The sequence below is a fragment of the Phyllostomus discolor genome, chromosome 1 (genome assembly GCF_004126475.2).
Source record: "Phyllostomus discolor isolate MPI-MPIP mPhyDis1 chromosome 1, mPhyDis1.pri.v3, whole genome shotgun sequence".
NCBI classification, from domain to species: domain Eukaryota; kingdom Metazoa; phylum Chordata; class Mammalia; order Chiroptera; family Phyllostomidae; genus Phyllostomus; species Phyllostomus discolor.
In genome coordinates, this window is record NC_040903.2 from 215,023,608 (window position 1) to 215,039,288 (window position 15,681).

Sequence of the window (15,681 nt, forward strand, 5' to 3'; positions counted from 1 at the left end):
CTCTCTCTTCCAGTTTAGCAAAAGATGGCCTTCTCCGATTCCAAATACAGACATTTTAAATTTTGAAAGAGATAATTAGGGATTCCAGGTCCATGAATGAATGGTCAGATATGCTCAAATTAAACTGTGGATTTTACACATGAATCACCTACGCAGGCCTAATAGAAAGTTTTACTTCTCAAATATTGCACTGAGTTGTTCATATAAGTTAAAAGGGTGTCTTGACCTTAGATTCTAACTTAGTATCGATGTCAACGTGGTAAGCATGAGTGGATTTGACTAGCTGTACTTGAATTTCCACTTATGTCAACGGTAGTTGTGAAAGTGTATTGTTGTGGATGGCACTTGCTGAGGTCTGGTCGCTCCGGTCCCGCCCTTTGGAAAGGTGAGCTTTCCCTCGCAGGCCTAACTGGATGCTTAGACCTCGTGAGCTTTCCCTCGCAGGCCTACCTGTGGATGCTTAGACCTCCGATTCCGACCACCCGAGAGCCAGAGGTTTCAGTCCCACCAGACCACGGAGTCCGTCCGCGGGGGTTTTACTCTCGGTAGCGTTTGGGGGCAGTCTGCGCAACAGTGTGCGAAGTCACTGTTGGCCACAGGGGCCCCGCGAGTGACTGGGTCGCCACCTCCCTCTGCAGCCGCCGGGGCCTGCCCACTTCCGCCCGGTGGCTCCTCCCCTTCCGCTTCCGGCGGGCCGGCGGGTGTCAGCGAGCCTCCCGGGGTGTCCCAGTCCCGGACACCCAGCGAGGTTTCAGACGCTCTTCTCCCGTGGACTAGGGTCGTGGATTTCCGAGCGGAGGAGACGTCCCGAGAGCATTTGCAGCCTGACGCCCCCACTCCAGCCTGCTTGGGAAAGCGGGCCCGGGGGTCTCGCCTGCTGCCGGGCCGCCCGTCGGACTGTGCTGGGCACACGGCCCGAGGGAAGAGAATGCAGCAGTGACCCAGAAAAGGCAACACAGCGCCTTCTCTTCGCAGCGTGGATGCAGGCTCGTCCGCTTGCTGTGCGGACTGATTCGCTGCCTTTTCCGTTTTGTTGTATCCTACTGTGTGCACACGCCAGGGCTTTTCTGTTCACCCGCAAACTGAAGGGCATTGTGGTGGCTTCCGGTCGTTGTAGATATTAAATGCAGATTTTATATGAACCTAAGTTTTCCAGTCAGTGGACAAACAGCTAGGGTCCATTGCTGGACTGTACGGTAAGACTCTATGTAGCAACGGGCAACTCTCTTCCCAAGTAACAGTGTAGCTTTGCCCTCCCACCAGCGGCGAGTGAGCTTCCGTGGCCCCGCATCCTGGCCAGCAACCGGTCCTCCGTCCGTCCTTCGGGTTTCAGCCCTCCTAACAGGTGCATCGAGATATCTCATTGTTGTTTCCATTTGCATTTCCCTGGTGACGGAAGATGCCGGGCATCTTTTCATATGCTCATGTGCCATCTGTGTATCTTCTCTGGCGAGGGGTCTGTGCAGATCTTTTGCCTGTTCTTTTGTTTTGTTTTTTTAATCGGGCTATTTGTTTTCTTAGTGTTGAGAGTTTTTTTTAAATATTCTGTATACAGACCCTTTAAGAGCTATGTGATTCACAGATATTTTCTCCTAGTCTGTGACTCTTTTCACCCCTTTAATAATGGCTTCTGCACAGAGCAAAACTATTATGATGTTAATGAGGTCCAAACTATCAATTTTTTTGTTTTGTAGATTGTGCTTTTGGCGTTGTATCTAAAAAATCATCCCCACAGCTTTCTCCATCGGGAAGTTTTATAGTTCCGCATTTCACACTTAGGTCTGTGGTCCGTCTGCAGTTCACTTCTGTGGAGGGATGGCAGCAGGCGGCAAGGTTCAGTGCGCCGGCACCCCTTGTTAGAAGTCGCTGTTGAATTGCCTTGGCACCATTGTGCATTCCGCCAGCGTGGGTGGGAACCCTTTTCTCCCCACGTGCCCTGAAGAGTTACCTCGACAAGAGGCACGTGCTGAAGCCTTTTTCCACTTGTCTTACAGCAAGACCGCTGGTGCAGGCCCTGCCTCTGAGAACCACCGTCAACAACGGCACTGTGTTACCAAAGAAACCAAGCGGCTCCCTGCCGTCCCCCTCCGGCACCAGGAAAGACACGGCGGTGGCGGCGACACCCAAAAGGTAAGCACGAGGGGTCTCGGGTAGACGCTAAAGGCAGAGCCATTTCAGGGGTTAAAATAGGTTTTCCTTTTCTTATGTGACACTTTGCAGTCTCCCATCCGATTAAAGCCTGTAAAAGTGCAATATTTGGTGTGTTTGCACAGATTCTTAATTTCCTTTTGGAGTTGTTAGTTTACACAAATGCAACTGATTTTTGTGTGTTGGTTGTGTGTTGGTTGTGAGTTGGCTGCAACTTTGCTAAGATTGCTTATTAGTTTTAAAATTTTTTAAGATTTTATTTATTTATTTTTAGAGAGGGAAGGGAGGGAGATAGAGGGAGAGAAACATCAATGTGCGGTTGCTGGGGGGTCATGGCTTGCAACCCAGGCATGTACCCTGACTGGGAATCGAACCTGTGACACTTTGGTTCCCAGCCCGTGCTCAATCCACTGAGCTACGCCAGACAGGTAGTTTTAAATGTTTAGTGTGTGAGTCTGTAGTGTTTTTTTAAAGATTTTATTTATTTATTTTTAGAGAGAGGGGAAAGGAGGGCCAAAGAGAGGGAGAGAAACATCAATGTGTGGTTGCCTCTTTTGCGCCCCCAGCTGGGGACCCAGCCTCAACCCAGGCATGTGCCCTGACTGGGAATCGAACCAGTGACCCTTTGGTTCACAGGCCGGCCCTCAGTCCACTGAGCCACACCAGCCAGGGCGAATCTTTAGTGCTTTTTACAGATAAGATCATGTCATCTGCAAGCAGAGATAACTTTACTTCTTCCTTTCTCATTTGGGTGCTTATTTCTTTTTCTCGTCTGATTGTACGGGTAGGACCTCCAGTAGTTCTGTGCTGAATAGTGGTGGTCAGAGTGGGTGTCCTTGCTTTCTTCCTGTTCTCGGAGGAAAAGCTTTTAGTCTCTTGCCATTGGGCATGGTATCAGCTGTGGGCTTCTCCTCTACGGCTTTTTATTATGTTAGGGTAGTTCCCTTGTATTTCTAGCTTACTGAGTATTTTCAGCATGAAAAGATGTTGAATTCTGTCAAGTGCTTTTTCTGCATCAATCAAGAAAACATTTATTTGTTTTTCATTCTGTCAATGTGATGTATTACACAGATTGATTTTCCATCCTGTTAACGTGTTATATTATGTTGATTTTCATTACGTCGAACCATCCTTGCAATCCAAGCGTGAAGCCCATTTTGTTGATCTTTAAAAACATTCTTGGTTTCCCTGATCTTTAAAAATTGTTTTTCTATTTTCTATTTCACTTAGCTCTGCTGTACACTTTAGTATCTCTTTATTTCTGCAAGCTTTTGAGTTAGTTTTTTTCTTTTTATACTTCCATGAGGTGTAAAGATAGGTTGTTGATCTGAGATCTTTTTTCTTTTTAATGTAGGTGTGTATGGCTATAAACTTCCTTCTTAGCCCTGTTCGCATCCCGTGAGTTTCAGTGTGTTTTGTTTTCATTTTCATTTGTCTCCAGGTATTTTCTAGATTCTCTTTTCCCCCCTAAGATTTTACTTATTCGTATTTAGAGAGAGGGGAAGGGGGGTAGGAAGAGGGGAAGAGAAAAACGACGTGAGAGAGCAACATGGATTGGTCGCTTCTCACACACCCGGACCGGGGACTGAACCTGCAGCCCAGGCCTGTGCCCTGACCGGGGATTGAACTGGAGACCTTTTGCTTTGCGGAATGATGCCTGACCAGCTCGGCCGCACAGGCCAGGGCCTGTCTTCTGAATTCTCTAGCAGTTTCTTCTTTGTGCATTGGTTTTTTAAGAGTGAGTTGTTTCATTTTAAGATTGACTTTTTGAAGTAGTAGATAATGAAAAAAAATGAGATTTCCTTTGTTTTCTTGAAGGAAATAGAATTTTATAACTCATACCTCTTTATATATTGAACAGAACTACCGCCATTGTTCCCTCCCGTCCCCACTCCCACCCCCGCCCCCACATATAACGTCACAATCTAGCAGCTGGGGTGCCCAGCCCCGGTGAACACCTAAGGCTCCACCCCCCACCGTAAATAGAGCGACCAGACCAGGGAAAAAAAAGGAGAGACAGGGAAAGATATGTTTCCAACAGAACAGATCAGTCCCCCAGGACTCATCCCTTTGAGTGACCAAGAAATAGCCAATCTATCAGATGCACAGTTCAAAACACTGGTGATCAGAAAGCTCACGGAATTGGTTGATTTTGGGTGCAAATTAGATGAAAGGATGCAGGTTACCATAAAAGAGGTGTAGGAAGATACACGGAGGAGAGCCAATAGTGAAAGGAAGGAATCTGAGTCTCAAAACAATACAGTGGACCAGGAGGAAGATAGAATCAACCAAGCAGGAAAGCATGATGAAATAAGAATTCAAAAAATCGAAGAAAAGCTTAAGACCATCGAGGACACCTTTAAACGTTCCAACATCCGAATTATAGGGGTACCAGAAGGGGAGGACCAACAAGTGGAAAAGTTATTTGAACAAATAATAAAGGAGAACTTCCCCAAACTGGCAAAGGGAACAGTCTTCCAAGAAATCCAAGAAGCTCAGAGAGCCCCAAAGAAGTTGGACCCAAGAAGAAACACACCAAGGCACATCATCATTACATTACCCAAGGTAAAAACGAAGGAGAGAATCCTAGGAGCAGCAAGAGATAAGGGGACAGCCACCTACAAAGGAGTTCCCATAAGACTGTCAGCTGATTTCTCCAAAGAGACCTTACGGGCAAGAAGGGGCTGGAAAGAAATATTCCAAGTCATGAAAGACAAGGACCTACATCCCAGATTGCTCTATCCAACAAAGCTCTCATTTAGAATGGAAGGGCAGATAAAGTGCTTTTCAGAGAAGGTCAAGTTAAAGGAGTTCATCATCACCAAGCCCTTATTTTATGAAATGCTAAGGGGACTTATCTAAGAAAAGAAGATAAAGAAAAGACATGTATAGTAAAAGGACAGCAAACTCACAATTATTAACAACCACACCTAAAGCAAAACCAAAAGAAACTAAGCAAACAACTAGAACAGGAACAGAACCACAGAAATGGAGGGCACATGGAGAGTTAGCAACAGGGGGGTGGGAGGAGGAGAGAGGGGGAAAAGGTACAGAGAATAAGTAGCACAGAATGTAGGTTGAAAATAGACAGGGGGAGGGCAAGAATGGTACGGGAAATGTAGAAGTTAAAGAACTCATAAGTATGACACATGGACATGATCTAAAGGGGGGGAACATGGGTGGGAGAGGGGGCACAGGGTGGAGGGGAGAGAAGGGGGGAAATGGGACAACTGTAATAGCATAATCAGTAAAATATATTTAAAAAAATTTTTTTTCAGAGCCAAAGAATAGTAAAAATGTGGGAAGTTACTACCCAGCTGCCAATTGCGAATACATAGATTCTAGACTGAGTGTCGAAGAGTCTTGGTTCCTGGTGCCGGGTGCAGTGAGTCACTTATTTTTTCCCCCTTTGGCTTTGACGGGCGTCCGCGGGTGTGTGCGCCCACCCCTGGGAGGCCGTGAACCCAACAGGAGCATTGGATTGTTACTCTGTGTTTGCAAAGTCCCTACAGCTCTGCTCGTTAGGAGGGAGTTTCGAGAACAGAAAGCCACCGGGCATCGTAAATACTGGGATTAAAACAACTCCCAAGCACATCCAGTAGGTTCACGGCTGAGTAGAAATTCCCCCGAGACCAGAGTTCCGGACTCACGGGGCTGGGGCGTCTGCCGTGTGGGGATGGGGACGCGTCTGTTTTCTTCCCTCCGGGGGCTTTCAGCCTGCTGCTTCAGAACAAAACCCCCTTTGGAGATTGTCCAGGACCCGGTGGCGGAGCTTTGTGCTGCCAATTAAGCCTTCGACTGGGGGCTGGATCTGGACTCCCTGGGAGCAGCTTTGTTTCCGTTTGCCAAAGGAAAGGCGGCGGACAATGGGGGAGACTGTTGTAGGTCACACCTTGCGCCGCGGGGGTGCGGGAGCTGACAATGGAGGGACACTTCCACGGTTCGCCACGGAGACAGTTGCTCATTCTCTCCGCCCCCAAGTGGAGTCTACAATGGGGCAGAGCTGTGAGAAGAGGAGCGAGACACAAAACTGCTACAGAAAGGGAGCGTCACTTGAAAGCCGCGCGGCTCCGGCTTGGGCTCCGGCTCCGAGCGTGAGACCCGACGTCCAGCAGCTCCTGCAGCCCGGCAGGCGGCCGGCCGGCCTTCGGAAAGAGAGTGGCCCTCGTTGGGGACACAGCTTGGAGGGCCGCGCCAGAGCCAGATGCGTGTCCTTCACGACCTAAAGAACAGGACAACAAACTCTGCTCTTAGTTTTCACGGAATGATTCCTTCTGACACTTTTGTCATCGAGACCCGTCGAAACGCAGGCGTCAGGTTCGTGCTCCGGCCCGTTCTCACAGCAGATCAGAGCCGGAGATGTTCGTTCCGCCGTGAGCGGAAGACGGCGGATCGGCACCTGCCCCTTTGTCGGCAGTGATGCCAGCTCCGCCCTGGGCCCAGGTAGTTGGCTGGCTTCTCGTGGCAGGAAAACCACCTCTCGGGATCCGTCAGATTTTCTGAGACCACCGGGCTTCTCAGGAGATCACTTGGTTTCTGCCGCAGAGCTGCGTCTGCAGACGGTGAAAAATAAGCGCATTTCCTACTCACTGGAGCACGCACTCTCTGCCTGTTAGATTTGCTCACACCTTGCAGGACAGAGGCCGGGAGAGTCCCGGTCCCCGGGGGGCTCCCCGGGCTCAGCGCAGCACCCAGGGTATGGGCAATGCCCAGGAAGTGTTAGGTGAGCGAATCCTTGTTTTACTCTGGTGTCAGTCACCCCGGCCGCCATGACGTCATCAGAGAATCTGTGATCACACAGAATAGCTACCTGTCCGATTTCTGGTTTTTCTACTGTAAAAAATGTGGGACCCATTTGCAAAATTTTGGAAAACCAGTTCTTGGTTCCAAGTCACATACAAAAGAAAGCCATGATTATAGCTTATTACACTTAGAGTTACCAAACCATAAGAAAAAAAAAGATGGCCCCATTTCCCCGGTCACCAAGTTCCACGGCAGAAATTTCGTCCCGTCCAGGATGCAGTTTACGGCGGCCAGACCCACTGCGTGCAGATGTGACTGGGAAATGCGAGGACTGGGCCGCGCGCAGGACCCGCGTTCGTGGCCTGGGAGGGCAGCAGGGAGCAGGGGGAAGGAGGGGAGACGCTGGCGCCTGGCATCTGTGCACCCGACGTCCTCCGCGTGCCGTCGGCACCGAGAGGGTGTCCGCCGTGTGACCGCGCAGCCTCCCTCAGAGCCAGGCCCCTGCAGCTTCCAGATGAAGAGCACCCCCGTCCCCCGCGGTCCCGGGGGCCGACCTTCCCCGCTAGCCCTGCTGGTGGTTCCAGGAGGCTCCGCGTGGCGACTGCCACGGTGACCGTGCGGGATTACTCCCTCTGGCTCCCCTGTCTCCTCTCCACGCCTTGTTTTCTGTCCTTCACTCGGGGTCCTAGGAAACCCTCTTTCATTCCTAAGAGCGCTGGGCTCTCAAAAGGAAATGTCTTGTTTTTTCTCTCTATACAACAATGCCAGATTTTTTTTTAAAATAGCTTTACATTTCAATGCAAATGTGTGAATGACAGGCGTCTGGAAAGGGCTGTGATGGCCCATGTGCAGGTCTGTACATGCAAACCACGGCGCGTTTCCATTCCCGCGTGGGGGTGAGGTCCGACGTGGAGGACTGCACTCCCGCGCACCCTGCTTCATTGTTCCTGCACGGCTCCCACGGCGGCTGGACAGGTCTTCTCGGCGCAGGCAGACGCAGCAGACGCCCAGCCCGGCGGGGAGCACTTTGCTCCCTCGGTAACCCTGGCTGCCTCCCCTCCCCTCTGACCCACCGGCTTGGGGGCCTCTCCCAGTGCCCCCCATTCACCACGTCTCGGATCATGTCCCTGTGCTCATTACTGGGCCTTGTGGGGGTTTTAGGTGTGCATCAGGTCCTCAGAATTCCGGTGCTGCCGGGTCTCACACACTGCAGGCGGGCCTCGCTGGGGCCGGGCGGGGGGAGGCCCTGGAGAGGACAGGGGCCGTGGGGGAGCCTGAATTCGTTTCCCCAGCTGTGAAACGGGGGGGGGGTGACACTTTTGCAGGGGCTCTGTGAGTTCACGTCAGGTGGCACGTGTGACATGCAGAGTCCTCAGTGGCTGAGGACCTTCGGAAAGACAGCGGCCCTCGTTGGGGACACAGCTTTGAGGGTCCCCGGGCAGTCCTACGTTCCCTGTGGCTGCCGAGTGGTGTCCACTGTTAATACTCCCGACTAACTCCTCCGGCCGCAGGGTTGCGTGTTAACCGCCTGAAAACTGGGTTTCCGGCTCTTTAAGGCTGCTCTATACAAATTTTTATTTATATTTTTCCCAGCACTTTCTGTGTGACCGAGTATTTGAGCTGGGAGGGACCTCAGGGGCCATCCCCACTTTCCCGACTTTGCCAGGAGAATCCGTCTGTGACAGGGACCGGGAGCAGGGTAGGGAACTCCTGTTCACCGAACGGGCATCTATGTTCCCGGCATTTTCCAGGTCGTTTCATCCAACGGAGAGGTCGAATTTTCTCATCTCAATGTCTGGATGAGGAAGCTGAGACTAGAGTTTCAGGGACCTGTCCGAGATCCCCCAGCGCCCCAGCAGTGCCACCAGGTCTTGTAAGAAGTCAGCTCGCTCCTCTGCCTCTTGAAGGGGCAGCCCACACAGCCAGGACAGGCAGCGGGAGGACGTGCTGTCCAAGGGCGTGGGACTCCGACACTAACTGGACCTCCCTGAAACACTCCAGGACTGTTGGCTAGTTTTAATTTGTATTGACTGTATCGGGGAGACGCTGGTTAGTAAAAGTATTAGGGTTCAGGTGTGCAGTTCTGTAATGCATCATCTGTACGTGGAATTGTGTGCTCACGAACCCTCCTTCCGTCACCAACATACCCCCCTATCCCCTCTCCAACCCTCCCCAGCCCCCTCCCAGTCTTTCAATGCTACGAACTTGCCGTGAACTCCCACACGGACCCTGTCGGCTGCCTGGGGACCCGGGACCTGAGAGCCCCGAATGACGGGCACAGAAGGACCCGCCACGTCACATTAGCTTGATGCTTGTTGTCATCGGAAGAGCCTGAACTCTGAGCACAAAGGTTTCTGTAATTGTCAGACTTCAGTCCCAAGTCTCAGAAACGTCACGTTCTCCTGAGATCTGTAATTTCCTTGCCCCCAAATTGGCCGTTCTAAAAATTCCCAGTTTGACCTTCAGGCCCGCCCGCGCCGGTCCCGGCCGGAGGACTCGGGGGCTGTGAATCAGAGCTTCCTCGTCACCAGCGGGTCCGTCCGCGCAGAAAGCGCTCTCACGCCCGCCCGGTTTGGGTTCTTTCGCTCATGTCGCTCGCTCAGAGGGCGATCCGGTCTTCAAAGGCCAGAGCACCGGGGGTTTTCAGGAACACGCCGCTGAGGGCTTAGAGGGGCCTGGCGGAGGCAGAGGGACGGCCCTGGGCCACAGGAAGGAGCAGGCTGAGCCAGAGCCGGGGTGGGAGCCGAGAGGGGGCGCTGGCCGCCGGGGAGGAGCAGCCCCGGAGACGGCAGGAGCCCCGGGCACGGAGGCCTCACTCCACTCCATCTGACCTGTGACCTCTGACTGTGGAAGGTCGGCCCTGGGGGGGCCACGGTGTCGCCATCCACCCCACCGCGAAGCCCAGCGGTCTCTCCTCCGTCCCAGGCGCCCTGGCCGGTCCTGCCCGTTCGTCTTCGTCTGGGTCGCCAGCCGCTCCGCTCGTTCCTCCGCCCCGGCTCTCTCTCCGGGTTCCCTGCTACGCCCACTCCCGCGACAGTTCCTGTGCTCCCGCGGTGGCTCCCTCCATGTCCGGGGTTCAGTGACGGCCAGCTGGACGGCTCCTGCTCCGAGCCACCGCCCCCACACTGCCCTCCACTGCCCCCGCCCACCCACCTTCCTTCTCCCTTCCCCCTTCTAGAGCAGGTGCCAAAATAAAGCACTTCGTGTCCCTTCGTTTAATAGACATTTGTCAAGCTCCTATGCCACTGAGCTCACGAGAACAGTAAATGAGATAAGGTCTCAAGAAACGTATGGCCGATGACGGAAACTTCAGAACTTCGCAGGGATACGGGTAACGCAGTTACGTGCTCCCGGAGCGGAACAGGGGCCCACACCCCGCCCGGCTCCGTGACCGCCTGTGCGCCTGCGCTTCCCTGCCGTGTCGTGGTGGCACCTGCGGGCCTCTTACCTCTCCCAGAAAGTCAGCCTCCTGGGGGTCTTCCCCAGACAGTCCCCCGGGCTTCCCATCGCTCTGTCCCTGGAAAGGGACCTGGCCGGAGTGGGTCCGCCTCAGGCCAGCCGGTAGTGTGGGGGCTCTTGACGTCACGCAGGAAAGATTTCGCAGCACGGGTCCAGGACACTTTGCAAGTGTGTGCACTGCAGCTGGAGGTGGGGGACGGAGGAAGGACTTGGGACAGGGGGAGCGGGAGGGGGTGGGGGTGTGACTCGGCGGCCCTCTGCTTTGGCCCTGGAAACGTCGGTGGGAGGAAGTGAGCCCCGAGGGGGCTATGCGGACCTCCTGAGGCGTCGGAGTCTCAGGGACAGACGTGGGCCACGTGGGGCTGCTGTCAGCGCTCTGGGAGTCGGAGCGAAGGGGGCCTTGAGACAGGTTCCCGGGGTGAGCCCGGGACAGGCTGCTGCTCCCCAGCCTGCAGATCTCGGGGGCGGGGGGACCCTTGGAGGTGAGGAGAAAGTGAGTTCCTGCCCCAGGACAGAAGGGGTAAGAAGGGGGGGGTGTGCTCCGGAGAGAGCCTGGGGCGGCTGGGTCCTTCCTTTGAGGGGTTCCTACCTGTTTTCTGAAGGCCGGAACCTGGGGGGGGGTCCTGGGGGAGGGCCTGCACAGACTACCCCTCCGCTTCCCGTCCAGGTGTGCTCTTCCGTGAGCCAGCGCACCAACCAGGGTCGCTTCCCGGTCGGCTTTACCTCTGTCTTGGGTTTGGGGTTTTATTTTATTTATTGTTTTGTTTTGTTTTGTTGTTCATGTCCCATCTCTCCACCCCTGGGTCTGGCGGGCACTGACTGGGTGTCTGCTGCCTGTCTCCCTGACCCGCTGTTCCCTCTCCAGCCAGGGAACCGAGGTGTGAACCACTTGCTCTCAAGTGTCCGTGGTCAGGGAAGGTGAGATTGTTTGATTTCCCAGCTGGCTGCAGACGGCTCGAGTCACGTGGCCCTGCTGGTCTCACTGTCTATGCTCCGGCTCTACAGAAGGATGCTCAGCACCAGCCTGGGCTCCGCCCCTCTGCGTGGCATCACACACGGGGGACGTGCTGTGTCACCCCCTGTGGCATCCCACGTCCGTCCCGCACGTGCCTCCAGACCAGAGTTCCTCAGTGTCGGCAGCACCGGTGCCCAGGGCCGGGTCCTGCTGTCCTGGGCGTCGCTGGGGATGGAGCAGCACCCCTGGCCTGCGTCCACCGGATGCCGGTGGGAGCCCTCTTCCCTAGCCGCGGCGACCGGAAATGCCCCCGGACATCGCCGCTGGCCCCTGGGGCAGAGCCGCCCCTGGCTGCGTGCCCCTCATCTGTGCTAAGGCCTGCTCAAGCGCAGGGCATGCCCCGCCGAGCCCTCGCGGCTCTCCCGCACGGCCTCGTGGGGGTTCTCGCCTTTCAGCTTCCTCCGAGACTTTGGCCCGTGCTCATCACCGCAGTTACGAGAGCAGTGGGGGAGGCACTGAGTCCAAGCCACGTTCTGAAAAGTGTTTTGATCTCTGTAGTCAGGACTTGAGAACCAGTCTTTCAAAGATTATTTATTTATTTATTTGCTTTTAGAGAGAGGGGAAGGGAGGCAGAAAGAGAGGGACTGAAACATCTATATGTGGCTGCCTCTCACGCGCCCCCTACTGGGGACCTGCCCTGAAACCGAGGCACGTGCCCTGGCTGGGAATCGAACCAGCGACCTCTCGGTTCACAGGCCGGTGCTCAATCCACAGAGCCACAGCAGCCAGGGCCAATCTGTCTTTTAAACATGGATGTGGACACATGGTGCTCTGTGTATGTGTTTTACACTCGGCCATAAAATGAAACCGCTCTGTTAAGGACCTCCCTGTCGTTTGCCTCTCGCCCAGCACCGTCAAGCGGACCAGCTCTTCCGAACGCGTGTCCCCCGGCGGCCGCAGGGAGAGCTACGGGGACCCCAAAGGCAACCGGAACCGCACGGGCTCCACCAGCAGCTCCTCGAGTGGCAAAAAGAACAGTGAAAGGTAGGGGCACCGAACCCACAGTCCCCGCCGGTCAGACACCTTGTCCCTCTTTTCCCCAGAGGTGAGCCCAGACCCCGCACACGCACACAGGCTCGGGGCGGGGGGTGGGCGCTCGGGGTGGGCGCTCGGGCTGCCTGGGCCTCTGCTGAGGTCTCGGTGGGCACCCATCAAACAGCGCTGGGGCGGTCGCCGTCCAGGAAGAAAAGGGCAGCGTGAGCTCCCAGCTCGCCCACGCACAGAAGCCGCCGCTGAGAGCCCGCCGCGCCGGCTACGTGGAGCTGGGCGGCGGCTCCGCGTCTCCGTGGGGCACGTGGTGTTTCCCAGCACGCCCTGCGGCCACGTGCAGGCTCATCCCAGTGGGCGGTTTGGGTGTGCCCGCAGTGTTTTCTCCGACCGAGTGGGTGAAAGGTTGTGCTTTCAGGATTGCTCGGAAACTATTTTTAACGCTGAGCTCACGCCAGAAGTAGGAACCATTTTCTCACCGGATTCATGAAACGCACTTGCTCCTAATTTTGGATTTTCTCTGAGATTAGCGTATGGTGGATTATGGCAGATAGCTGTGGAACTAATAGGAACCCTTTTAGAGTGAAAGCTGGTCGTGGGCATGTAGTTGCTTTTTATGTTTAAGAATGCGCTGTGCACGCAAGAGTGGCTTCTCTGTGTGTATTACACCTAACACACTTTATTCTGTCTTTTTATTTGTTGTGCTTTAATCGTACCCTCTCGATTGAGCAAGGCTTAGGGAGGAATTTCAGCTTCACAGGCTAAACCCCCCCCCCCCCATGTTCATGTAAGGAAAAGGCTTAGTCATCGAGCTGTCAGCTCCGACCCACAGGCTGTAAAATTTCCAAGTCCATAAATCCGTCCTGTTCCAGTCCTGTGAAGGAAGCTCGAATGCGTTTTCAATTTTATTCCTGAAAGGCCCTCTCTTGTAGGAAAAAAGAAAGTGCTTCTCACATCTATAGCAGGTCAAGTCCATGGTCCACTAACAGTCTCTTGAAAACCACTCACGTGGGTTCGGTCTTCTGATGCAGACCATTACTGCTTCTTATCGGAAGATTATGCTAATTGGGTGATAATACCCTGGAAACGAGGCCAAGCGATTACAATGGCGACAGAGTGTGAGCACAGGGACGCAGGGACGTGCGTGCGGTGTGGCCTCGGTGCCCGGGATTCAGGGAGGGCCTGCACGCTGACCTGAGACGTCCAGAGCTTGGCGGCCCGTAGCGACTTGGCCCCTTCTCCACACATCTGCGTTTTATTAAGGATTTCCAGAAGGAATCTGTGTTGTGCAAACTCCAGATCTGTTTTATCTTTTAAGTCCTAGGCTTTGGTAAATGGGCGGGGTAAATATTTCTGTAAAAGAGACTTACAAAGGGGGTTTTTGTATTTTTATAAATGCCACCATAGGAAATTTTAATTTGGAAACGAGGGCCTGAGTACATTCACTAAATCGTTTCCTCGGAATAATTTAAACCGACACATCCATTTAAAAATCCGTCCTTTCTCCCGTTGGACTAGCAGAGGTCAGCACGGCTCTGAGCGGGCTGGGCTGCATGCACCTGAGGCGGCTCAGAGGGGAAGTTCCTGCCCCCTCTCGGGCCACGGCTGGGATGGACACACACCTTCGGGGTCCAGCGGAGGGGACTCAGACAGGAAGCAGCCGCAGCAAAGAAGCAATAAAGTGAAGGTCAAGTTGGCGACTCAGTCACCCCCCTGCCCCTTTCCTCCATCTTTGCTCCCCGTCGCCCGTGAGCAGCCCGCGAGCTGCAGGGCCACGCGGCCGGGCTGGGGGCTCACTCGCTGACCGGCACCCGGACCCCGGAACTTCGGACGTGCACAGGAAGGTGCCGGGGGTGGCCCGTTGCAATCTCTCTCCTAAACGTGGTGGTATTCGGTGGCCTCAGGATGGCGTGGTCTCTTCCCCGTGGCACGCTAGTCTCTGTCCACGGTTCTGGGATGCTGCCTTACACTTGAAAAGGACTCCCTTTTTGGCTCGTGCGGGCGGTGAGACTCCACGGGAAGGGCGCCGGCTCTGGAGTGAAAGGAAGACCGGGGTTTCCAATGAGTTCCGCCACTTCCCTTCTCGGGGCCCCAGGGTCTCCCTCTGTGAACCGGGCTCTGTGTCTAATGCCCTTGAATCTCTCACGTCTACGAGAAACGGTAGGAAAACCCCCAGCGTGGCTCGCGGCACTCAAAAAATGGGGACCACCTTGGGGGCCACCGTCACACCGTGAGGCCCGTGTGGGGCGAGGCGTCCAGACTTCTGCGCTTCGTGTCCCTCGTGGGTACGGTGAGGGGCCGCTAGGTGACCTCTGAGGTCACTGGTCATTTTTCTGGTCTGACGCACACGGGATCGCATCCACTTAAGTGACACAGTAAGTACTGTGACCTCAACCCAGACTCCAGCCCAGCCCAGAAGTGGTCAGTCAGGTGGACAGGCACTGTGACAAATCCTCACGGTTCTCACGGTGGTTGTCACACCAGCATGAGCTGGTCTGTACCAGTGAAATACACTGGAGAAAGACGAATACCACGCGATTCCACTTCACGTGGAGTCTAAAAAACAACAAAAACCAAAACAGAAATAGACCCACAGACAGAACAAGCCACTGGTTGTCAGAGGGGAGGGGCGAAATCAAAAATAAAAAAGGAACCAAGGGACCTTGGCCCTGGGCCGGGGTGCCCGTCCTAGAAGCCAGGCTGTGAGGGGAAGCGAGACAAAACTGGTCACATGTAGAGGCACAAAGCACAGGCAGGCTTTAGCCTGGTCCCACGGCGGCTGCGTATCTTCAGAAAAACAGGAGAGGGGTGAGCTGGTCCTCGGGTCCGGTGTGTGACTCGGGAACGCTCGTCAGCGTGCCCGTGAGCGAGGGCGATGCTGTGGGGGGGACCCTCGGGGCCGTCCTGACCGGTGGGGGAGGCGGGTCACGCACGCAGCAGTCCCAGCGCCCGCTCCTCTGCCGTGACGCTTGCGCACACCACGCAGCACGCACCACGGGCACGCCTGTTGTTAGCGCTCAGGGCGCTTTGGCGGAAGTTAGAAAAAGGCTCCTTTCCCTCAAGAAAAACCATCCCAGGTCAACGTGTCTGTCTCTCAGTCACAGTCATCACAGCAAACACAAAGCCAGTCCGTATAAATTGTACAAACCGGACCGTTGAACCTAAATAACAGTGTGTTGGAGATCTCAGCATTCACGTTTCCTAAGATGCAGTTCATTTTAAAGCTGTGACGGTTTGCTTTCATAGAAGCTGTATTATTTATAGTAGTGTCAGTCCTCTTGCTTCTGTGTCCCATTTTCTTTGGAAACGGTCACTGGATTTAACAGTCT

General features: G+C 54.4%; 1 protein-coding gene across 4 annotated transcripts in view; it reads left to right on the top strand.

Annotated features, from left to right (window-relative positions):
• EML1 (EMAP like 1) overlaps nucleotides 1-15,681 on the top strand; it is a 139,043-nt gene that overhangs the window by 87,465 nt on the left and 35,897 nt on the right. For all 4 annotated transcript variants that reach the window (XM_028506486.2, XM_036013940.1, XM_036013942.1 and 1 more), the window contains exons 3-4: nucleotides 1,995-2,130; nucleotides 12,215-12,349. In XM_028506486.2, the coding sequence (XP_028362287.2) occupies nucleotides 1,995-2,130; nucleotides 12,215-12,349 (271 nt within the window). The remainder of the gene's footprint in view (nucleotides 1-1,994; nucleotides 2,131-12,214; nucleotides 12,350-15,681) is intronic.